General features: G+C 50.7%; 3 protein-coding genes across 10 annotated transcripts in view; 2 read left to right on the plus strand and 1 right to left on the minus strand.

The window, feature by feature from the left end:
- Positions 1-66: 66 nt before the first annotated feature.
- Positions 67-9186, plus strand: LOC112983445 (coiled-coil domain-containing protein 81-like). 2 transcript variants are annotated; one of them, XM_026100557.2, is made up of 12 exons: positions 67-1703; positions 1784-1845; positions 1979-2135; positions 2766-3022; positions 3512-3603; positions 4168-4289; positions 5141-5237; positions 6179-6290; positions 6753-6890; positions 7518-7625; positions 8127-8287; positions 8873-9186. In XM_026100557.2, exons 1-12 carry the CDS (start codon positions 1673-1675, stop codon positions 8946-8948), a joined length of 1413 nt encoding a protein of 470 aa, XP_025956342.2. In that variant the 5' UTR covers positions 67-1672; the 3' UTR covers positions 8949-9186. The 2 variants fall into 2 exon arrangements, with proteins under 2 accessions (XP_025956342.2, XP_064373108.1); XM_064517038.1 differs by lacking the exon at positions 8127-8287.
- A 1750-nt stretch (positions 9187-10936) lies between these two features.
- On the minus strand, positions 10937-19115 carry SLC35G2 (solute carrier family 35 member G2). Of its 5 annotated transcripts, none has more exons than XM_064517039.1 (2): positions 18819-19115; positions 10937-12733 (listed from the first exon to the last, which is right to left on the minus strand). In XM_064517039.1, the coding sequence occupies exon 2, from the start codon at positions 12709-12711 to the stop codon at positions 11476-11478; it is 1236 nt and encodes a 411-aa protein (XP_064373109.1). In that variant the 5' UTR covers positions 12712-12733; positions 18819-19115; the 3' UTR covers positions 10937-11475. The 5 variants fall into 5 exon arrangements, with proteins under 5 accessions (XP_064373109.1, XP_064373110.1, XP_025956366.1 ...); XM_064517040.1 differs by lacking the exon at positions 18819-19115 and adding an exon at positions 18527-18547; XM_026100581.2 differs by lacking the exon at positions 18819-19115 and adding an exon at positions 17877-18518.
- Positions 19116-19352: 237 nt separating this feature from the next.
- The window catches only part of STAG1 (STAG1 cohesin complex component), a 197425-nt gene continuing 193825 nt past the window's right edge, over positions 19353-22952 (plus strand). The window contains exon 1 of one of the 3 annotated variants that reach the window (XM_064517032.1): positions 19353-19574. The gene's annotated coding sequence lies outside the window, so the exon portion shown is untranslated. Of the gene's footprint in view, positions 19575-20451; positions 21493-22952 lie in introns of those variants that run through there. The other 2 variants (XM_064517029.1, XM_026100554.2) reach the window with 2 other exon arrangements.

Consider the following 22952-nt stretch of genomic DNA (forward strand, 5'->3'; position numbering starts at 1 on the left):
GGAATCATTTGATGCTTCTTCCTTCAGAAAATGTTCATGCCTCAGAATAGAGGCTCTGGGCAGGATCCAGGTCAGCTGGAGTGGGGAGATGTCTGCAGCCCCTGGCTGGCATGTGGGACAGAGCCAGACCCACCTTGTGGGAGAGATCCTGAGATCTGGAGCCTTTCCTTCCAGCTCAAATGGCACCTGCATTAGAGATGGTCCGGGTGGTTTTGTCAGACAAGAACAGGCAGCTGTGCCTTTGCTGGCAGGATTTCTGTCCTTGAGTCTCCATCTCTTCTGCTGATGCGGTGCAGGGGGTTCATTTACACGCAGATCGAGAGCCTGTGATTCGGGTTTATACATGATGCCAAACTGAAAGCTAAAAGCAAGGGGAGGAGGGAGAGGGAAGGGTAACCCAGTGGGTTTGGACAGGTCCTGCTCCCTGCTGAGGACTGATGTGCTAACTCTAGTTGCTTCCTTGCAGATAAGGTGCCATCATGCCCCTGCCCTTGGGCCCTGGTGTTTCACACACCTCCTTGGCAGTGAGGGCGGAGAAGCTCTGCCCACCACCACCACCGTTTTTGTTGTGCGCTCAGCATTGCTTATCTTGCCCTCGGAGCTAGAAAAGCAGAGTTGCAATAAAATAACAGAATTAGAGCCTGTGCCAGTCGCCCTAAGCAGCAGAGGGGCTCTTCTGGTGCAGTGACATTCCTGAGCCAGGCACTCCAACCAGGGCCAGGGCCAGGGCAGGCACGGTTTCCCAAAGCAGCACGGTCACCCCGTGTTGGTGACACTGAGCGGCAGTAACCCCAGGGCTCCCCTTGTGTCATATGGGGCTGTCGCCCGATGGGGGTCACAATGGGATGTTCCCTTGCCGTGGTGATGGCTCCCTGGTCTGCAGTGCCACCAGCCCTCTCCACGTGTCCCGCACGGCCTGGGCGAGCACAGGTCCTCCCCACAGCACGCTGGTGGGGCTGCAGAACGGGAGCAGGGCGGCAGGACTGGGGCCTGCTGGGGGTGGTCGGGGCAGGAGGAGAGGGGGGTCCCTGGTCACTGTCAGCTACAGGCGCCATCCCTGAGCAAGGGAGAGTGAGGCGGTGATGGCGACACGCTGGGATGCTCTCTACAGGCGGTACCGGCTGCACCAGTACCCGATGCTCACGGAGCTGCAGCAGGAGGGTAAGGCCTTGCCGTGGCACCACCCAGAAGAAGGCTCTGGTGCCCGGGGCTCACGCTTGCCTCGAGGAGAGAACTTGCCCACGCTGAGCTCCAGGCTGGGGGAAGGAGCTGGAGCTGCTTGGCTGGCAGTGTCCAGGCTGTGTGTGCAGGGGCTGAACATACAGAGGTGTGGGCATCTCTTGAGCCTGTTTCCAGAAGGTAAAGGTGTCCTGCAGCTCCTGCTGGGCTGCAGAGAGACTCCTTGGGAGCCCGATGATAGGCATGAAGCCTTTGAATTTTCATCCACTGCAATTTCTGTCTCTGCTGGGATCCCAGTCACTGCCTCTGGGCTCTTCCCACTGCAACTTCTTGCACCTCCCAACTGGCAGCATAGCTCTGAACTCCAAATACCTTCCCATTTTGGGTATCAGCCACAGGATCCCCTTGGCCAAAACACATCTCAGGTCTCTGTTTCAGCTCCAGACCGTGACTGGGCTCTCAAGAAAACTGGCAGTTGGAAGTCCAAGACCCAATGCTGCACCTCTGTCTGGAGGGCTGGGGAGGTGATTACCCCGCCACGTCAGTAGTCAGCGGTGTGAGCTCACTGATGCAGAGCATGACCTGCCTCTCGCTTGCTTTCCAGATGTTGTCGGTATCTGGAACGGTGTGGCTGAGTACATTCAACGACACCTACTCCTGAACAGGGTAGGGCTTGCACCCTGTTCCTCCCCACCAGCCCTGATGGCTTCAGCAGGTCCTTGGCCACTGAGTGCGATGGATCGGGTTTTCCATCTGAAAAAGTACTGTGATTTCTTTTTTCTTTTTGTTCTGTTTTTAGGGGGTGAAAATCAATGGACTCGGGACATTTTTCGTTGTTAGACAATATTTACCGACAAGGAACAATGACCTTCTTCCTGTTCAGAGACCTGTATTTAATCTATCCACGACTGTTGCAGTGGTTCACCAGATCAGATACACTAACAGAGACATTCCTGGTAAGGAGTGATGAAAACCCTGGCTTCCCCCTGGGCCACCTCAGGGCTGGGTGCTAGGAGCTGCTCCTAGGTGATGGTTACAAGCACAGATTTCCTTCCTAACATCCGTGAACAATTTCGGCTCATCCAAACCAAGCAGCCCACCAAACAGCAGTGTCTAAGAAGGACCCTTTCAGAATAAGTTTTTAATAACACTCCTTAAAATTAAACTCCCTCTCTTTGAAAGGCTTTAATGAGTAGCTCTGTGCCACTCATGCCTGGTCGGTGTTGTGGTGACTGCTGGCTAATGGCAATTTAAAGCTGATCCATATTTATGTCACATCGGGCCATCCGCAGGGAAACACCAGAGATCAGACTGGCTTTTATAGACTCAGTCTAGTTCAAAGTGGGCTGGCATCAGTTGGAGACAGCCTCAAAACAGAGCTGGAGGCAATAGCTGGTACGAAACACCCCTGGTGATCAAGTTAGCGCTGGTTTCTAGTCGATGCTGCCAATCCTGCAGCTGTAGTGTGGCACTGATGATGCCAGCAGTGCAGCAACAAATTGCCTGTGAGCCTGGAGCTGCCCCAATTTCCCGTTAGTCCGCTCTGTGGTGGGTTAAGTGACTCCTGCTCTCTTGGGGTGCCCCAGGGGACGTGATGATTCTGCCGGTGTACCACCACAAGATGCGCTTGGAGCCCTTCTTTCGCAAGAGGACCGTGGAGCGGTGCATGGAGGAGACCCTGATCTGTCTGTCTCGCCTTCTTGAATGCGCATGCGACGTGGACTTTGTTTTCAGAGACGTTGGTGTTCTTGTTATCCGAGAAAACAGAGTGCGGATGAGATTTTACAAAGAGTTCCTTGAAACTCTAGATCAGACTGGGACCCTGGCAGAAGCTCTTCTCCGTGTAAGTTTTTTGGTTTCCTACTACTTCTCTGCATTTGAAATCCTTAGAAATGCTCTCACAGCGTTTGTGAACTGGTCTCCCTTGGCCGGGTGTGACCTGTGCAGACCTGTGGGCTACAACACTGTCTGTATAGAGCTCTTCCCACTGCTCAGTGTGTCAGTGACGCTCGGAAGAGCCACCCTGGGTCAAACCTGGCTAATCCACCGCCTTCCCCTGCACTGGCCTCGGAGGGTTTCTCCATTAGCTCTCCTGGCTGACCATCTTGCTTCTTGCCTTTGCAAAAAGCCTGGCAGCTTATTACCCACTATCAACTCCTTGCTGTGCAGCACCTCCTCGTTAGAACGAGGCTTTGGTGCTGATGAAAAAGTCCTGAGTTAAAGGGTTGCAGAGGGGCCACTCCATCCCTGAGCAGCGGAAAGGCTGCCTGCTGCTGTGAGCAGAAAGATTACGTCCTTGGCACCATCTCACATGTCGCTGTCACCGTTGCAGGATCCAGTGACAAAGGATTCGGTCATAATGGACAGGAAAGCCATTGTTCCTCAGAGCGATGACAGCGATGCAGGTATCTTCATGTTTCCAAGGTGAGTATGTTTGCTTTTGTCACCTGAGGCTGACCCATTGAACAGACTCTTAGTCCCTGTGTGGTGGCGATGGGGATGTTCCCTGTGTGCTGAGGTTGGAGGATGTGTGGATGGAGTATGGAGAGCATCTCTCAGAAGGTGGATCAAAGACCAGATCCATACAAGTCATCCATTTGTGACATTTCCCTATCTTCTGTGAGACCTGAGTAAATGATGGGGGCGACTTCTCAAAGCGGAAGCCTCTGTCCATGAGGCTCTGCAGAGCTCTGTCAAAACGATCTTGGAAAAGTAGAGGAAAAAAGACAAGAGTCTGTTCCCTGTGTGCACTCGTACTAAAAGACGACAGATGATCCCCAAAGAGGATTTGTGTTAGGGTAAATTTTCTCCCCAAAAGGCTGGCAATGCGCTGGAACAGACTGACGGAGACTCCTCGGCCCTGAGGATGCTGCCTGTGCTGTGGCCTTTAGAGAAGCTCCAGCACACCTCTGTGCCCTGATGATTAGCGCAAGCTGCAAAGGGAACGTGGCGCCCTTTATTCCAAGTGGTGCTTCTTCTCGTTTCCAGGCTGGAGATAAAGAGAGTGCGTAGACCACCATTCTGGAAAACTCCCAGAAAAAGAATTGTAAAGCCCAGCCAGGGAAAGAAGGTGGGGAAAGAAACGGTTGATGAGAAGATTGCCGGAAAAGGTAAAGTAAGAGCTGGCTCCTGACAGAGAGCGGTAGATTTTCCTTTCATCTGTTCTGCTGGGGGATGAGAGCTGAGGTTGCAATGCAATGCGCGGTACAGCCAAACGTGCCTCTTGTGACTCTCTTTACCCTTGATGGCCAATTTGCAGTGACTCCTTAGGCAACAAGATCTCGGGACAGCCCAGCACTCCACAGGCAGTTGATTCCTCTGAGTTACTCCTACCCACTGAGCTCCAGTGTCACAAGCAGAGAAAATCCCTCTGCAAACTGAATAGCACATCCATCCTACCTTGAGCTGTAAGAAATGGAGGGGTTGGCCATAGTTCATGGAACCAATTTCTTTTAATCTGATGAGAAGAATCATCTGAATCTAAGCTGCATCAAAGCTTAATTTCATTTTGGAAGTCAGAATTCCAGTTCTTCTCTCTTAATGACTCATCAGCTTCACCAAAAGCATGTCTGTGAGTGCAGTGTGCCAAAGGAGCACGTCTGTAGACGTGCCGTCAGGACAAAGATCCAAGAAACTGCTCTCTTCCTGTGAAATTATAACTCCAAATTCCAGATTCTCTTGGGTCACCAACGTCTCCTAACCAGCTCCCCATTGCAGAATAAGGGTGAGGAAAGCAGTCAATAAACAATACTGCAGAGAATAAGTTTGCACTGCAGAAATGAAGGGCTGGATGAGAGCCAGTGTCAGAAAGGGTCCGGGGCCCCCTAGGAGACAAGACCACTAGGGAAGCAGAGCTGCTGTCTCGGGCATTTTCAGAAGAGGCCTGAGCAGGTCTGCATGTCCTTGTTTGAATCACCACAAATGCGCTGCTCTGCTGAGGCTGCCTGGTTCCTGCTTGCAGCGAGCCTCTTTGGAAAGCACCTCCTTGGCCAGGAGAGGATTTCTTCAATCAAGCTAACAGAGCAAAAAAGGGAGGAGAGAAAAGAGCCTTCTGTCAGGTGGGTCTCTTGGCGAAACAGTGGAGGGGGACGCTGTGCTCTTGTGCTCGTGGGTGAGTCCTTGTGGACTTTGGGCTCCCTGGATGTATTATTGTGGAGAGGTGTCCACATGGCTCCCAGGGAGGTGCATGTTCTTACTGCATGGCGAGTGGGTACCTGGTTTGTGGGACTCTTGTGTTGTCTCTTTATTTGATGGGAAAGGTGCTTACTTCCATCAAGCTGTTGCAGTTTCATGAGCAGGAGCAGGGGTCCAAGGGCTCTCCTAACTGCTGCTTGACAACTTTGGCGTCTGAGCACTGGTCCATGCGCTGGACTGCTCCTGTGGGGAAGGAGAGCTGACTCCAAGAGGATCAAACACACCTGAGGTCTCCCCAAGGATGCTGCTCCACAGGGCAACTGTCCTGTCCAAGGAGGCAGAGCAGGGTCTGTTTTCACTGTTTGTTTAGGGTTCATTTCGTTCACAAGAAGCCTCCTCTTTTATACCAGAGCTGCTTTTGTGGCAGGCTCAAGAGACACGCTGAAGATGGAGGAATGGCAGGACTCAGTCACTTTCTCCTTTGACAGTCTCCCCCTGTAATAGTCCATTTTCTATCCCTGATCACACAGCTTTTTGCTCACCTCACAGTCTTCAATGCAGTGGCCAGGAGGGGGTGACAGGATGTCCCACAGCCTGTCATTTAAGCAACAATATGACTCTCCTTGGTCCATAAGAAGAGGGCTCTGATCTGGGCATCCTGGCTTGCCCTTGGGGAACATCGTGCCACACCTGAATGTCACAGCTCAGGACCTTTGGTTCCCTTTTTATTTGAGCGCAGCAGTCAGACTGCCCATGGCTCTCCAGCAGAGCTGCCTCTGCTGCACAAGCAGGCACACGGCTGGTGAGGACACGATGCAGAACTAACCCATCGTGTGCTCAGACTCATCCAGGTGTGTCTTTTTAGCCAGCCGCCAGCAATGCCAGAGAGGTCCCAGAAGGACGAGAAAGCTGAGAGCAAACACACTCCTGAAGAACAACCTCGAACTGTTAATGAAGGTCACAACAGAGCACAAAAGGTAGGGGTTGCACGACAGGGATTGGTGCAATTACTGTGTTGCAGTTAATTGCAGAAAAGCAGTCATGGACATTGAGTCTTAAAAGACCCTTTAGTGTGTTTTCATGTGAACATTAAATTCCTCCTTTTGAATGTTACTTGAAAAGATGAACTGTCTCTTTTTTTGCAGTGTATGATGTATTTCTGTGGCCTCATGAAACAGATGTATTGGGCACTGGTTTTCACAGAAACGTTACCTGTTAGGCTTCTGTGGGATTGAAAACAGAGTTTCTTTTCAGGTCATTGATTATTTAGGTGATTGCTCAGAAGAGGGTGACCATTCTGCTGGGCTTGTAACAGCCTAGGAGCTAAACATCGCTGCCAGAAGGGCTCAAGGCAAGAGGCAGGAGAGAGGGTGAGAGAGAGACCAAGCCCAGCAGAGGAAGCTGATCTTGCATACCCGTGTGTGTCTGTGGCCCTCCAGGAGGTACGGTACCTGCCTACCCCGTGGGACCGAAAAAACCGCTGGGCAACCTGGGACGAAGACAGGCGCCAGAGAGAAAGAGCAGACCTGGCAGCCATGCTAGCTAGGAGAGAGAAGGAAGAGCAGCGGATGGCCAAGGTACTGGCAGCATTTTAAAGCACGTGGAAAAATAGCCTTTTTCTCAGCTGGGGACCATGGTTTGAAGGTATCTCAAGTCCCCAAGCCGCAGCAGCACTGCTGCTGCGAGGCAGCGGGGTGCTGGCAGCTGCCTGCCACGTGTGCCGCAGGACGAACTCAGTCTGCTGGGGGGACGACGTGGGGGATCACCCCTGCCTTGAGCCGAGGCAGCTTCCGCCTGTGGTGCCCCCGCTGGAAGCTGGACACGAGCTTTCCCAGCCGAATGGCTTGAGCTTGTCCTATCCAGACTGCCTGCAGGGACACAGCTCCGGCTGGTCTTTCTCTTTACTAGCTATATGTTAGCATGACCAGGAGGACTATTTGTAATCATAAGCCCTGGAGGGTTTTGTCAATCGAATTTTTAACTAAAGCGCTAGGACCCAAGCACACTGACTTAAAAAAATATTGCCTCCAGTGGACAGGAGACTAAGCCTTTAATGTTTCTGTGGGTTGGAAAAAAAGAATTTAGGGCTGACTGTCCTGAGAATGGCTTCACAGTCACTAGATGCCTGTTAGGCTGTTCACTGATATCTCCACTGCTCACACTTCAGTCTCAGATGCAATCTGTTTTTTTTTCTTGCATAACAGTTGAAACCTCTTTTAGAAAAAGTGGTTCCAGAGGAAGAATATGGCTATACTCCAGGGGTGGCTGATCTCAAAAGATGGAGGAAGCTTTTACAGAGCACAGAACATTTGGTAAGAAACCTTTTCTGAGATGAAAAATGAATTCCCAGCCTGGTCACTTCCTTGTCAAAGCTGGAGACGTGATGTCCAGAAGTATACAGGGCAGGCAAGGAAACATCTGAAACTGGATCTCCTCATGATCAAATTATATTTCGAGGGTGTCAGCTGTTGGAGAAGCAAGTGGGAGTCACGAACACTAATGCTCATGTTGCAACTGGAGGCCAAAGGGATCGTTAGGATCGGTTGGTCTGGCTTGCCAGACCCCACTGGAGAATTCCTTTTAGCTCCCACACAAGGCAGTTGCCTGCCCTGGCGCAGGACGGCTGCCTGGGAAGTGCAGTGCAACCCTGGCCAGACCCCCCCACCCCACCGCCAGGGACTGTGGTGAGGTGACGCTTTCGGTTGTCCAGCTGCTACTGCAGCGTCTCTTGCCAGTCGCCCACGGGGTCTGCGGCGGGGAAGGCGGCACTGCCGAGCTGCGGTGCTGAGCGTAACAGTCTCTCTGCCCTGCAGAAACCCCACTCTCTTGGGGAGAGCACGCCCACCCCCATCAAGAGAAAGGCATATGACGAAGGGCTGAAGGAGAAGATTAAGCAGAAGGGGGAAAAGGATGAGAATCCTAAATCCACAGAGAAGCAGAAAGAACCAAACCTGCTGAAGTTACTGCCAGAGGAGTAAGTGCCAGCTCTAGCCAGGGCCTGGGATACTTGTGTGGCAGCAACCCCCTTGCCCAGTCAGGGATCCCAACCCCAGAGCTGTGAGTGCTTAATTTCTCCTGGCAGGAGGATGACCTGGGTTAGACCCATACTCCCACTGCCTCCCAGCAGCCCCGAGCTAATCCCTAAGACTCATCCTGGCGAAGGCTGAGGGTACAAATGGAGCTGTGGTTGGGGAGGGAGAGGCTGGCAGGTCACAGCCACAGTGCCAGAGGGCCCTTCTCACTGCCGTTGCAGCTGCATCTCCCCACCAGCTCAACGGGCTCTGCGAGAGGCAGCGCTGTGTATGGCGGAGGGGGAAGCGCAGGGGCCGGGGGGAGAGAAGAGGACGGCAGGATGAGGAGGACTCAGCCCCAGGGAGACCAGCTGTGTGGGTGCCCCTGGGGGCCACAAAGGACGTGGGTCACGTTGCACATCACATCAGAGATCCCTGAAGCCTTGTCAGAAGCACACCCAAAGCTGCTTGGCCTGACAGAGGCCTGCATTATTCCTCTGCCCCTCTGCCTGTCTGTAAAACTGAACAGCTTTCTTTCAACTCTGTAGCATTTTGGAGATGGTCCAGCTACAAGACTGGGTGGTGAAAGGTCTCAGGACGGCGAGCCGTGCAAATGAGATATGAACAACCCTGGAGCGTCCGATGCCCTGTCAGACTCTACATACGCCTCCAGATCCTGGCACAGTCTGGATAAACTTCCACCCTTTTTTTTTTCCTTTGCAAGGACATTAATTCTTTGACTCTCTAACTGCAGTCACGTGCCTCCAAGTCTGTTGATCATCATCCAATGACAATTAATCTTTGCAATGGAGTTCCTTAGGATTTCTGTGATAATTTTCTTGAATTCAATCACATTATCCAATGGTGTGAGTCTTTCCTTGAGGGAGTGTAAATTCAGCAGCGAGTGAGCTCACTGCTGAGTCAGGGGCAGGGAAAAGACAGCCAGCAGATGGGCTTATGCTTCTGTCCCTGCTCCTAGGGCAGCCCTCTCCCAAGATACACGGCACACGTCGTCTGTGTGCCCGCCTTGCCATAGCTATGTCTGTCTACCCACCCACATGTCAGCCTGCTTACCCCTCTGCCCTATCACCCGCTCCTCCGCCCCTTCTCTCCCTGCCTACCTCCCCATGCACCTGCCTATCCATCCACTTCCCTAGGTACCCACTCGCCTATCTACCTGCTTAATTCTCTACCTGCCTACATACCTGTCTCCCTCAAAGTGCCCAACTGCCTGTCTCCCCCTACAGACACACAGCTCTCTGGATAAGCTTTATTTATCTGTATAGCTAGAACTTCCTCTCCCCATAGATCTATGTCTTTATCATGGCATATATGAGCTCCCTGGTACCCTACATCCAACCCGGTCCGGCTGTAGGTACTGTACTTAGATCAGATGGCTGAAACAACATCTTTGATGTTGTACAGCCCCACCTCTGGCTGTCCTTTCCCAGGTAGGGACAGACACTCTTTATCCCCAGAGAAAGTTGGAGGAGCTGCTGCTTTCCCCGTTCCCTCCTTGAAAAACAACCTACCAGCAATGGAGCCTGCCTTCCTCCTCTCTCTGCCTTCTGGAAATAGGGTTGGGTCTGTAACGCGGCTGTGGGGTAAAGCAGGGCTCTTCTTTGCCAGTGCCCTGGTAGATCCCCCAGGGCCCTTCTGCAGGTACATGCTGCTAGAGCCAACAGCCTGTGCCCTCTGCGTGCACAGCCCTCCTGGGCCTGGGCTTAGCATTTCCTGGGCTGATGTAAACGGGGTACTTTCCCCTTTGTTTCTCATGAGGTGCCTAGAGGGCTCAAGCTGGAGGGGTCTCTATTTCATTTTTATTGGATGAAAAGCAGTAAAGAGAAATATTCTGGAACTTTTTTCCACTTTGCAACTGCCATCGTGGGCAAATCAAGGTTGCAGATGAGTATTTTGGAGCACTACAGAGTCTTCAGCAAAAGGAAAACATTCCTGATAATGGAGAGTGGAGACAATCATATTTCTTTTTAGCTGTCTCCTTCCTCTAATTATGATGACAGGTCTAATGTGGAGGAGAGAAATTAGCCTCATGCTTATTCCTGTCCAGAGGTTTGTTACAGCAAATTATTTTAAGCATCTGGTAGATGGTGTTTTTAAGAGTTTTATAGGAAACTACTATTTTTTGCATTGGAAAGAATCTTTAGGGAAAGTCCTCTCAAGCCTGTTTTGACAATCCTGTTAGCCCTTTTCAAATTCTGGGCTCCTTTAAACCTGTCTGTGATCCTACTCTGAATTTAAAACAAAACATCTCCATCAAGACCAAGTGGGGACTTTTCCAACCACTCTAGGGAAAGTGGCTGAAGCCAGTGTCCTTGCCATCTATTATTAGAAGGGATCTTTGCTTCTGTTTTGCACGAGCTCCTCCTACCTAGTGCTCCACACAGCACGACGCAGCCTGCGCGGGATTGCTGGCAGAGCAGTCCTCATGCGGTCCGCACAGGTGACGGCGGGCTGCCTGCTAGATCTTCCAGTTCTCAGGGACCTTTCTCTCACAGCTGTGGTCAACTGTCCTTCAGCCAGAGTTCCAGTTTTTGGAGCTTTTTCCCCTGCAGGCGATCTAGATTCAGATAGAAATTTAACCAAAGAGCACAGAAAGCTTTACTGATTTATTCTTTTCTTTGCATACACACAGGAAATGCAAGTTAAAACCACAGAAATATTAGCATTACTTCATTTAAAATACTACAGTCAACACAGAGGAAGTGTTACATGGGATTTAAATACTCTGGTTCACTGTTTTAATGCTTTCACTGTTCATTTTCCTACTATCACAGTACATGAGAATGAGAGTCACTAGTGAACCCCCCTGTCTCTGTGTTGTCTTATCCAGGGAAGGTGAGCAGGCAACTGCCTACGACCTGGCCTGCACTTTTGTAGGCCAGCCTACGCTTCTGCTCACATACCCTACATGCTGGAGACATATATACTTTTCTCATATGTCAAAAAACGTCAGGGATTTTACACACTAGAACAAATTCACCTGTCATGCAACTCTGGAAATACCAACATTGCTACATCAGCTGTGAATTTAAACAGTAGAGACAGAACCCGACGACTACTCTAGAACAGACAGAGTTGAAATATTACTGTCACAGGGCCACACACCAGGATCGGACAGCAAAAGTGGAATTCATTTAATGGAAGAATCCAGAATCTCTTGGTAATCTTGTCTTCCTAAATTCTTCCAGGTCAATTTATGACACGCAAGGAAAAAAACACTAACCAAAATAACTGCTCCACCGAGAAGATCATAAGCACTTGGAAAGATTCGCAGCACAATGAGCTGCAGGACCATGGCGATGACTATCTCCAAGTGCTGTACAGTGCTGACCAGAGCGGGGTGGAACTTGCTGAGGGCGTAGTAGACCCCCAGGAAGGCAGCTGTGGAGCACAGGCAGATGGCAAGGAGATAGCTCCAGGTTTCTCCATCCAGTGGGACGATTGGCTCTTGAAGGAAAAACATGGTGGACGCTCCCCACGCTGTTCCCGTCCAACTAAAGGTGAACAGTGCCGTCCACATGCTGATATTATCTTTGATCGACCTGTAGACTATCATGGAGAGCGCAGTGGTCAAACCTGCCATCACGGTCATGGTATAGCCAAAAGCTTCCTTCCAGGTGCTCAGCAAAGAGTTTTCCTCACTCACAATGTTGGGGATCATGACCAGACAAACACCAAACACGCTGCCAACTACAGTAACTATGTCTATGTAGGCCATTCCTTCATCTAGTAGTAAAAAAGCCAAAATGGCACTGAACACCGTAGTGGTAGCCCTCCACATGATGGTCCCATTACTGGGGGGAACTATAGAGAAGGCAGTATAAGCGCAGGTGATGGAGATAACGTTGCAGACGCCATAGAAGAAGAGCCGCAGTCTGTACCCTTTGGGGCCGAAGGGAGGCTCATGGTAATAACACACGACTGTAACAGACAGCACCTGTAAGACTGAACGGATGAAAATTAACTCTAGGGATGGCACTTTGGAACGATCGGAAATTAATCTTGTTATTAGAGCCACACATCCGTGAGCCACAGCAGATCCAAAAAGGACTACCCAAGTTTTTCTCGACTGCAGGATACTTCCTTCAGGAAAATTTTGGAACTGCCCAGTGTCATTGCATTTTGGCAGTTGTGCTGACTGAAGCTGGGTGTCTATTGTACCAAAAAAGGTCCTTTCTCTCTTTTTCCCATCATTCAGTAATCTTTTCTTAGGATTCTCCTCCATAAATACTCCAGTATCTTCATTACCATCCTCATCTCCCTCTTCTCCTGGTTGGGGATAATGAGAAGTATATTTCACTGTTACTGTGTTGGGATGGATTTTCACTCGTTTTTTGACTGGGTATTTTTGAGAAGACATATCCATTTCCTCAGAGAAACTTCCTGATCTTAAGAAAACAGAACAAAAGGATGCACTGTTATTTTTATTTAATCAACAGTGAGAGATTCATTAGTATTTAAATGCTGTGAGTGTTTACAAGCTATTTTCATGAGCCAGGCTACTAGATTTTTTCTTGGTTTCTTGGTTTTTCTTGGTTTGATTTTAAATTTCCGGTGAGTTATTGCTAGACACCTTTGAAAGGCCATTTGGATCTGCTTAAAAAGCCAGCTAGGTAGCTTAACGTTAGTCCTTAATTTTTGAAAATGACATACGTTCTTACTATGTATAGTATAGAATATACAATATATTCTATTATATTCATATTCTACTGAGAAAGTTCTCTTGCTGAAGCTTTTGGACAGTAAATACTCTGTAATTATTAATTATGTTTATTTTTACTTGTTTGCTTACGTTACAAGATTACAGAAGAAATTTGGCAGGCAGAGATGATAACCTTGTTTGTAAATTAACAGGCAGCAACATAGGGAAATATAGCGTATGCCTGCCTAATCAGCACAGTTAGTATAGCAATAAAGAACAAATTTTTGAACAATATTTTGATGGTGTTAAAAATTCCCTCTTCTTTTTGCATATTTTTATTTCCAGTGATTGACATTGCACCAGATTTATTTCTCAAACCAAATTCAATTTTTTTAAAAAAGAAGAAAATTTAGAAGGGCTTGTCCAAACTACTAACCAGACCTCCTAATGGCAGGCAATGCGGGCACGGGAAGGGTGGATTTAAAAACACAGCAACGAAAGCTCCCCCCTTCTGCCTCCGACTGAAGGCCCATTTCACCCTGCATGCACAGCGTGAGCTCTCCCTCGGCGCCTGTGATCCGTGCACACCACCGAGACGCGCACAGCAGCACGCGGGGAGCTGCGTGTGTCAGGACGGCAGCATCCGCCTCCCAAGGCCAGCAAGAAATCTCCGCCTAGGACACAGCAGCGCTCAAGGTGCTGGCCTTCACCAGCACAAATGCTCCTTAGCGTCTGCTGTGTCGGCCACGTGAAGGCCTGTGTGGTGACCACCGTGCCCCCAGGGAGCCCTCAGGTGTCCTTACTTCCCTCCAGCCCCGCACCGAGTGCCGTCATTGTCGCAAGGCCCAATATCGCAGCACCGGCTCAGTTTAACACAAGGCGTAGCAGCAGCAGCAGGATCACTTTGCTCTCTGCACTGCCCTCCACCATCTGCGCAAAGAGCCCTTCCAAAGGAAGTCGCGGCAGGGGAGAGGCAACCTTTCCTGTCCTCTACCGGTATCACTGTGCCCCAGCAAAAAAGTACATTCAGACTTTATGTGCTATTGAAGACTTAATCACAAGCTAGAGTGGGAAAACACCCCTCTCTGTCATCTACATCTTTGTCCAGATGTCTAAACAGAAAGACTAAGCAGATATCAAATAGAAAAGCTTAAAATGATCTCAGCAAAGAAAGTCATACGCAAAGTCGGCATGAAACATTCCACTTGTTGTTCACAAAGTTGAACATTTGAGATGTATTAGCAAGCCTGCGAAGCCACACGCCTTGGGAACAGGCAACTTCAGGTGCCTCATTAGGAAAACAAAACCCAATAGCTTTAGATGGAGAGAAGGTAACCAGCGTAATCTTGCCAAGACCACTCCTTAGCTCAGAATTATTGACCGAACCAGCCTAGTCTGAAGAATGAACCTGGGTTTTGTAAGTATGATTTTCCTGTGATTTAACCGCAAGAAAATGTGTCATCTCATGCCCGCTGTCTGTAGGGAATGGGTGTGGAGGGCACCGCGCCATCTCTGCGGTCGCTGTGGGGGACAGCGTGGAGGGCACTGCTCCCTGTCTGTGGTGTCTGTAGGGGACAGGGGCGGACAGCACCTAAGTGCTTGTCCGTATCGAGTATCAAAGCACCAGACCAGACCAGACCAGACAGACCCTGAAGGTACAAGATCACAACTGAGCGGACAATTAGGGTGAAGAGCACGATGGCAGTTTGTCAGGGAGACCCACAGGCAGAACCACAGACCAAAAGGCATTGAAGGGTGGGTGCAATAGCTCTTCACAGAAATATTTCCAAAAAAAAAAATCATGGCCAAGTACACCCTTTACATTTTCTCCATCCATAATTTGTGACAGCCAAGTACTGCCTGCACCTTGCTGGCAAAAATAATTTACCTAAGAATGGGACATTCTTCCTTTTTCCTCAGAGCTTTGGGGGTTACTGAACCCCTTCCTGTACTCCAGCTAGAGCCGCAGCTCACCTCTTGCAGGCAGAGTGAATCCCTGGTAGCGGCTGCAGTGAATGGGAATGGGGAGAGGGGCTGGCGCTGGTCCCAGCTCTGGAAGGGTATGAGGCAGGAGGATGGCAGCCGTGCCGGTTTGGACTTGCACACATAAATGAGGTATCCTGGGGCGCTGCTTTGGCAGACTACACTCGTGGCCTCAAGATAACTCACCGAAGCAGAGATCAGCAGAAGTTAGAGGGTGTGAGGACAAGAAACACCTCTGTCTATGAAGGAGACTGTGTTAGCACCCTTGTCCACATGTCTGCTGCCAACCCATTTTCAGCACAGCTCAGCCGAAAATCAAAGCATACCCCGCACACTGCTAAATGGTGGAAGAGTACTCAAGAGTTCTCATTAGCGTACAGCACAAGCATTGCAAGAAACTAGAGGAGAAAGAGCTGAAGTGCCAAGCATGGTAACATAAAGAGTGAGAGCTGTGGATCAGCTGCGCTAGTGGGCAGCTCGAACAATCCTTCGAGCGTCTGAAAAACACCCCATTAGAAAGCTGCCTCAGCCTCACTGTCTGCTACTTGCCCATTTTCTTCAGATAACATGTTAATTTCAGATTCTTTTAACATGCAAATGCAAAACTAAGCAAATGAGTCAACAAAGGTAGCGCTTCTAATAAGCACGTCTTCTCCTTCTTCGCATTTCCATTGTGTTTTAAATTTACGATTCTGCCTTGCCCTCCCCACATCTTAAAAAATTATGATCTTGATTTAAAACACAATATATGGATCATGAACAAAGTAAGCGGGAAGAAAAGAAGACAAATAGTGCATAGCAGGCAATTATTATTAGAACTAAGGGAGATCTAGCCCATATAACCTCAGTCATCTCATTAGGAAACAGCTGAGTACATGCTGCAGCCATTGATCCATGAAAACAAAATCAAAATAACTAATTTCTTATCATTAGCATGTAATTGTATCTTTTTCTTCCCGAGTTTAGATTACATTTTCTTCCAACAAATATAGAAAAAAGAGACAAAATGCATTTGCACATTTAGTACTGGACCTACATAATGTATTCAAAGATCTCTTTGGAGGAAAACAATAGATCAAGAGCACATAACTCAAAATGGCTGTCCTATAGAGACTCGCTATTTCCTTCAGTATTCTACAGCATGCAGAATTTTAACTGTTGGAAGGTCTGGAAACTGGAGGAGGAAATGCATGAGAAATGAGAAAGGCAGGAGATGAGAAATAACAAAGAATAAAAATAACAGGAGTGCTTCAATCAAAATTTATTTACTCAACTAAATATTGTGTATGTGACAAATAAATATTATGCCAACTCTAACAAAGTACATTTATTTTTAGTCTTTGGTGACCTTGCTTTGCTTAACCATAAAGAATTTCAGAGACTGAGATTACTGCATATCCCAAATCCATTATCTTTGTCCCAGACACAAATTTAAAACAAATGGAAACCAGCACAGCCTAAGCAGAAAACTTGCTACTTTGCTTTCTGCAAATGCCTTTTGCAGAGATCACATGAAGTTATTATTTCTCTTCATATCTGGAAATATAAGATGGTCTATTTGCATTTTCTATGAAAAAACATAATTTGCTTTTGAATCAAAAGTTTAATCAATCAAGTTTAATACAAGGCTGAAGATTAAGCACTATGCAAAATACTAATGTAACAAAACAAACATTCCTAATTCAGATGACAATGTGGGACACCCATTCAAATTACTAACTTTTGGAAATTATTGATTGTCAAAATGTGAACCCTGTATTCCCAGTGGTAAACAATTAATTCCAATGGACTCAATAAATCTATCACAGTTCATCAATAAAATATGCACTGTGATTTTTTTAAAAAGCTACACATACACTGATTAGCAAGCTAGACATACATGATTATATGCCACTCCACTACTGCCCACCCTGCCAATAAACGCTGAGCTCTCCTTCCTGCCTTGCATTCAGGTCTGATTGCTCATTCTACCCACCAATTTTCACTAGATTCACAGAAGAATACTCTGTCTTCTGCCAGATTTGGTCAAAATCAGTCAGCCAACTGAAATGTTATTATGAAAGATCTGCAGATGCAGTAATTGCAAGTCCTTAGGAAGTGAAAAAACAAAAAGTCGTACATCCCCCTGCTTTGAAATTTGAGCCTTGCAGGGATGTTCCTTTGCCACTTCTGTGAAAATCCTGAAACCTGACCAAGTTAAACTGAGTTTATCACAGGACTGTAACAAATTCTATAGGATAATTACAGGCTAATAACATTCCCTGAATACGACATGTAGAATAGACACACTCCATCCCTACATAGCTCCCATTAACTAACTGAACGTGCACCACCTTCACAAAGCACCTCTGGGCAAAGACAGCGCACTGACGACTTCTCTCAATTCCTTATGTGGTACGGGAAAATCTTCTAAGTTCTGGCTTCGGCATCCTCTCCATTAAACTACCTTCGCTTGCAGATTATTCAAGATGTGTAAATGCTGGTGATTCTTTGGTGCTTGACAGTTCAGGCAACTGCACATGCCAAGGGATCTACGCTCATCCAATGTGCGACTAGTGTCATACAGCATGAACAAAGTAAGTGGGAGGAAGAGAAGACATAAGGTGCACAGCAGGCAATTAAATGTTGGCATCACTGAAATGGCCTACATTTCTGCTATGCTTTTAAACTATTTGATAAGGTGCATGCTAGAAAATCAGAGTACTTTTTTTTTTTTTTACACAGATGGTCTGACTATATCAATCATAATTTTATTTAAAATCAGATATATGCAAAGAAAGACTTAAGCCCTTTTTTCCAATTAAGTGAATAATAAAAAGTATTTAAGAAAATGGAAACGGCAATTATGTCAAAGGAGTTTTTAGTACTTAAGCACAACAACATACATTATATACAAACCAACAGACCGATATCCTGTGTCTTCATATGGATCAAATCATGTCCAATGGCATCGACTGAAGTGAGGTAGAGCTGCCGATATGCCCTTCACAGAGTTCAAATATAAACCCAGCACTTGAAAACCCTATGAATTATCAGTACACTCCCAACAGTATTTTGCTGGCTACAAAGCATTATCTGTGCTAGCTGATTAAAGTTGCCACGTGTGACTTCAGTGGGTTAATAAACGCGTGGCATCTTTAATTTCCTGTACTTTCACTGACGTATTGTCTTGTATGACGATCCCAAGTGTCCCCAGGCTCCATGTAAAAGTACTCTTTAATTTCTGCATTCAGTGTCGCCTGCTGCCCCCATCATCTCCATGGTGGCAATATCAGCATTAAGTGAATTTGAAGGAAGAGACACTTTGTCTGCAAAACTTCCCAGTCCAAACACCCTAATATCTGGACAAACCCCTTCACACTGGAACCCCAGGCATGGGGGGGAAATAACAGAGAATACATCAGTCCTTAAATATATTCTCCAACACCACGAGAAAGCAGCTTAGCTAGGCACAAGCAAGACCCTACACGGAACGTTACAAAGGGCTGAAAGAGCCCAAGCAGGGGGTTACTGAGAGATTCAGGCAACCGCATCACTTCGGTTTGCATTTTCTTACTGCTTCTGGTGCTCCCCACGGAACCCGCACAAACCGGCAGCGCGGCGAGCCGGTGCGTGTGAGGTGCCTGCGCCACAGCGGGGTCCCCTAACGAGGACGCTGAGCGGGAACGAAGGCAGCGCGGCGGGTACGGCTGAAGCGCACGAGAGCAGCAGCGGCAGCAGCGCGGCGCGGCGGACAGCGCGAGCCTCAGCAGCGAGGGCTGCTGCTGCTGCTGCTGCTGCTGCTGCTGCCGCCGCCCACCCGGCCAGGCCCGTCCCTCGCCGCCGCCCGCAGCGCCCCGAGCACTTACCGCTGCCGCCGCGCCCGCCCGCCGCCGCCGCGCCGCCGCCTCAGCCCGAGGCGCCCTCAGCGGCCGCGCCCGCCGCCCCCCACGCCGGCAGCCGCCGCCCCCCTCAGCCCGCGGGCCGCATTGCCGCGGCGCCGGGGGCGGAGAGGCTGCCGCCGGCCGAGAGGGCGCCGCCGCCTGACAGGGCCCGGCCCGGCCCGGTCCTCCCCCCGCCCCCCCGCTCTGTCGCGACAGGCGCCGCGCCCCCCACCCGCCTCAGCCGGGCGCCGCCGGCTTCCTGTCTCCCCGGGCGACGCCCCGCCCCCCCGGCCGCGGCGCTAACGGTGCTAACGGCCGTCTTCCGCCCCGCGGGCGCGCGCGGCGGCCGGGCGCATGCGCGGCGTTTTCGCGCGAAAGACGTTTGCGGCGCCCGGCGCCCGCGTGCTGCGCGGCGCGCGCCGGGCGGGGCCGCCGCGGCCCGCCGTGCCCCCCCGCCCCCCGCGCGCTCCCCCCTCCCCGCGGCGGCGGCGGCGGCGGCGGCGGCAGCGCGGTGGCGGCGCGCGGGCGCCAGGGGGCGCTGGGGGTCCGGCGCGCGGCGGCGGCTGCGCCATTGGCGGGTCGGAAATGCCGCCAGATGGCGGTTTAGGATTGCGGCTCCGGTGAGCGCGGCCCCCGCCAGCGCCGCCGCCCCGGCCCCGGCCCGCACCCGCCCGGACCCCGCGCGCCAGCCGCTCCGCAGGCTCCCGGGGTGCCGCCCGGCGCGGCGCGGCGCGGCCCGAGGTGAGCGGGGCGCGGGGGAGGGACGGCGCTGAGGCGCCGATCCAAGATGGAGGCGCGAGGGGCGGGGGCAGCGGGCCGGGGCCGCTCGCTCGCTCGCTCGGTCTCCGCGGCGGCCGGGCCGGGAGCGGGCGCTGCCCGTGCGAGGAGAGAGGAGAAGGGGAGGGGAGGGAAGAGGAGGCGGCGCGGGGCGGGGCGGCTCCTGCCGGAGCAACGGGTCCCCCGGGCGCGGCGCTCTTCGCCGCCATCTCATTGTCCCCGCCGGGGCTGCCGGGGGCGCCGGGCCGGGCTCGGCGGCCTCCCCCGCGGCCGGGCCTGCGCCCCGCTCCGGGCGGCGGCGGCGGCGGCGCTCCCGCTGCGCGGCCCGGCCCGGCCCGGCGGGGGCGGCGGCGGCGGGGCGGCTCCGCGGCCCGGGCGGCGGCGGGGATGCTCGGGCGGAGCGGGGGTGGCGCTTCCGCCGCGCGGGGCACGGCGGCGGCGGCGGCGGCGGCGGCGGCGGGGGGAAAGTTGCGGGAGCCGCTGCGCGCCGCCGGGCGGCCCGGCCCGCCTGGGCCCGGCGCGGTGCTGCTCGGCCCGGCCCGGCCCGGCTGGGCCCGCCCGCCGCCTGGGCCCGGGCCGCGGGGCCGCCCCGGCACGGCGAGGCCGGGCCCCCTGGCCGGCGTCCAGCGGCGGGGCTGGGACCCGCGCCGGGCTCTGGGGCCGCCCCGCCGCTCCTGTTGCTCGTGGGCGACTCGTTAGTGCGGGGGCGCGGGGGGAGGCCGCGCGGGGCCGGGGGGCTCTGGGGCCGGTGAGCGGGAGGCGACGCCGTGTTGCCCTGACCTTCGGGGTGAGGGGGTTGGGGAGGCGGCGCGATGAACCGGCGGTGGCCGCGAGTTAGGCAGACCGTCCGGTGGTACCAGAGCTGGGAGCCGTGGCTCCTGGGGAGAAGAGCGCGGCGTAGCCAGTGCCCCATGGCCAGGGCCACGGGGACTAGACTAGGCGGAGGCGGAAACACCAGGCCGAGGCCTGAAGGTGTTGGACAGCCAAGAAAATAAGGGCTTTGCGTGGCAGAGAGAGCGCGAGAGAGACTTCTGCGATGGGTGCTGGTGACCTGGTGACTGGCCTGCGCTGGGAAGCACTGGGCAGCTGCTCTTTGCTTTCTGTGCGCTCTGGGGCAGAGCAGTAGTTGGGACAAGGTGTGACTTGGGGGAAAGACAGCAGTGGTATCGATAGAGCAAACTGGTGTTGGCAGGCACTTCTCCTTAAAGAACTCAGTTTCTGGTAAGAGAGTGTGAATTTAATTACAATGAATTGAGCCGCTTTACAAGTATTCATGATTTCAGTTGTGTTCTACAGGTGAATTTAATGGTACTTCTTGTTCTGTAGAGTTAATTTAGTAATAGCATTTACTAAGCTACTGAGGGCAAAAAATCCTTCTCCAGATCACAGCGCCAACACAAGTGTTCTTAAATTGTCATGCGTTTGGTATGTTGGATGACATTAGTGTTTGGATTCCCGTGTGTCTTGACTTGCTTAGCTTTCCCATGTTATTACACTGTTTGTTTGTGATAGGGTAGCATGCGAGAAGGATTATTTCAGGTCTTTTGGATCTAGAGCCTTTTTGCCTTCTCTACTGAGGTTTTTGGTTCATCTGTAGATAGCAAGGTCATTCAGCGAATGCTTCTGCAGTATAATCCGTCAAGCAATCTGAAGAAATCACTAGAGCAGAAGGCTATACGTTGTTTATCCATAGCTATCCTGACTATGAGTAGATGTTCTTGCTTTTGTGGAGCAAAAGGCAGGTTTATCCTTTCTTTCCCTGTCATCCTTCTGGTGTGAGTTCTTGGTGGATGGCCTGTGAGGGTGCACTTTGCTGGTGCGAAGAGTCGCGAAATGGCAAGCCAACCAATGCCGCAGGGTGGTGATGCAGCGTGATTTCCTGGTGAGCAGGTTGTTGGGGAGGCTAACTCAAGTATTGCAGTTAGTCTAATAAGGGGTTCTCTCTTCTGGCTGCTCCACGCCAGCATCTCACTTGAAATCCTTAGTTACTACCGCAAATGGACATGCTGATGGGTTTATAGCCGTTGGAGGGGGTAGTAAGTGGTACTTTTCTGAAGCTGACCGAACAGCTAGTACCAGCTGTGGAAGTTCAGAGCGCATCTTCGAGAACCTCTGTGTTTAAGGACCAGAGCACATGGCACTTGAAAGCTCGTGGTCTCCGGTGCTTCCTGACATTTTAGAAACATGCTGACGTTGATAAATGCACTATGAGAGACAGCGTTTGTGGCCAAAATTCCATGCAGGGTGTGCTATGCACAGAAATTGCGAGGACAACTGAGATCCTGAGACGAGGGTTATGACTCCAGGCTTCTCAGGAGATAAGCCATCTCCATCTATAGTCTGCCCTTTGTATTGTACAAATTCTTATGTGACGTCTGCTGAAACTCTGGTGCATCCTTTGATAGCTGAAAAGGTTATAATATTTGGATGTTTTGACAAACTGAGTTACTCAGGATGTTTGGGAACTCAAAGGGCAAATGTTTTTGATGTCAGAGAATCCTTTCCTAAAGAAGAATATGTACCTCAAGTTTGCACTGGTGACTTGGATACTCTCTCTTCTTGCTTTTTCCCTTTGTTACGGAGACTCGCCCTGATATAAGATGGCCAAACGTTGGCATTTTAACAATTGTTTTAGTAGATGGGTGAGCCTGTAGAAGTGTAAGGATGCTGTGGGAGAGAAATGTTTAATCATGACTCCTTACTGAGAAAAGTCCTATTATTGGGATAAGAATGTGTCTTTATTGTAACATTTGCAAATGGTTCGTTAATGAAATTTATAGAAGACTCAGAACCCCTGCTGAAAATTTGGAAATGCTGGTGCTTCAGATAACACAAGACATGCTGAAAGAAACAAACTTGCCTTCTCATCCGCTTAAATTGTTCAGAGATGTTAAAGAGTAAGTTTTGATGCAATGCTGTTGAAGAGGTGGTTGGCCCGAAAGGTTTGTCTCTCCCCATTCTGCACCTCGAAGTGCCTGAGTGTTCTTGTAAGGCTCTGACTTCCGATTCCTGGAGCCAAAACCAAAAGTTGATGCTGTACTTGCGCACTGAGTTAAGGATCCATCTTACCCAAATTTGGCATACTGGCTTTAGGATTTGAAATGTCATCCAGAATCTGTAAGATGTTTTTTTAAAGTTTTGGGGTTTTACTTGTGGTCACCCAGACTTGTCATGTGGAACTCAAACACTCCCATTCCAAACTGCCATCTTCCCTTTGCTTGTGGTGCCGCTGTGTTATCTCTGTTGGCTAAAAATAGAAAAGAGTAGAGTTGATTTTTCTTTCTTGGAAGGAAGAGAAAGATCTGACAAAGCTTACATGTTTTTTTTATAGCTAGCTCTTCT

Source organism: Dromaius novaehollandiae, chromosome 9 (genome assembly GCF_036370855.1).
Source record: "Dromaius novaehollandiae isolate bDroNov1 chromosome 9, bDroNov1.hap1, whole genome shotgun sequence".
NCBI classification, from domain to species: domain Eukaryota; kingdom Metazoa; phylum Chordata; class Aves; order Casuariiformes; family Dromaiidae; genus Dromaius; species Dromaius novaehollandiae.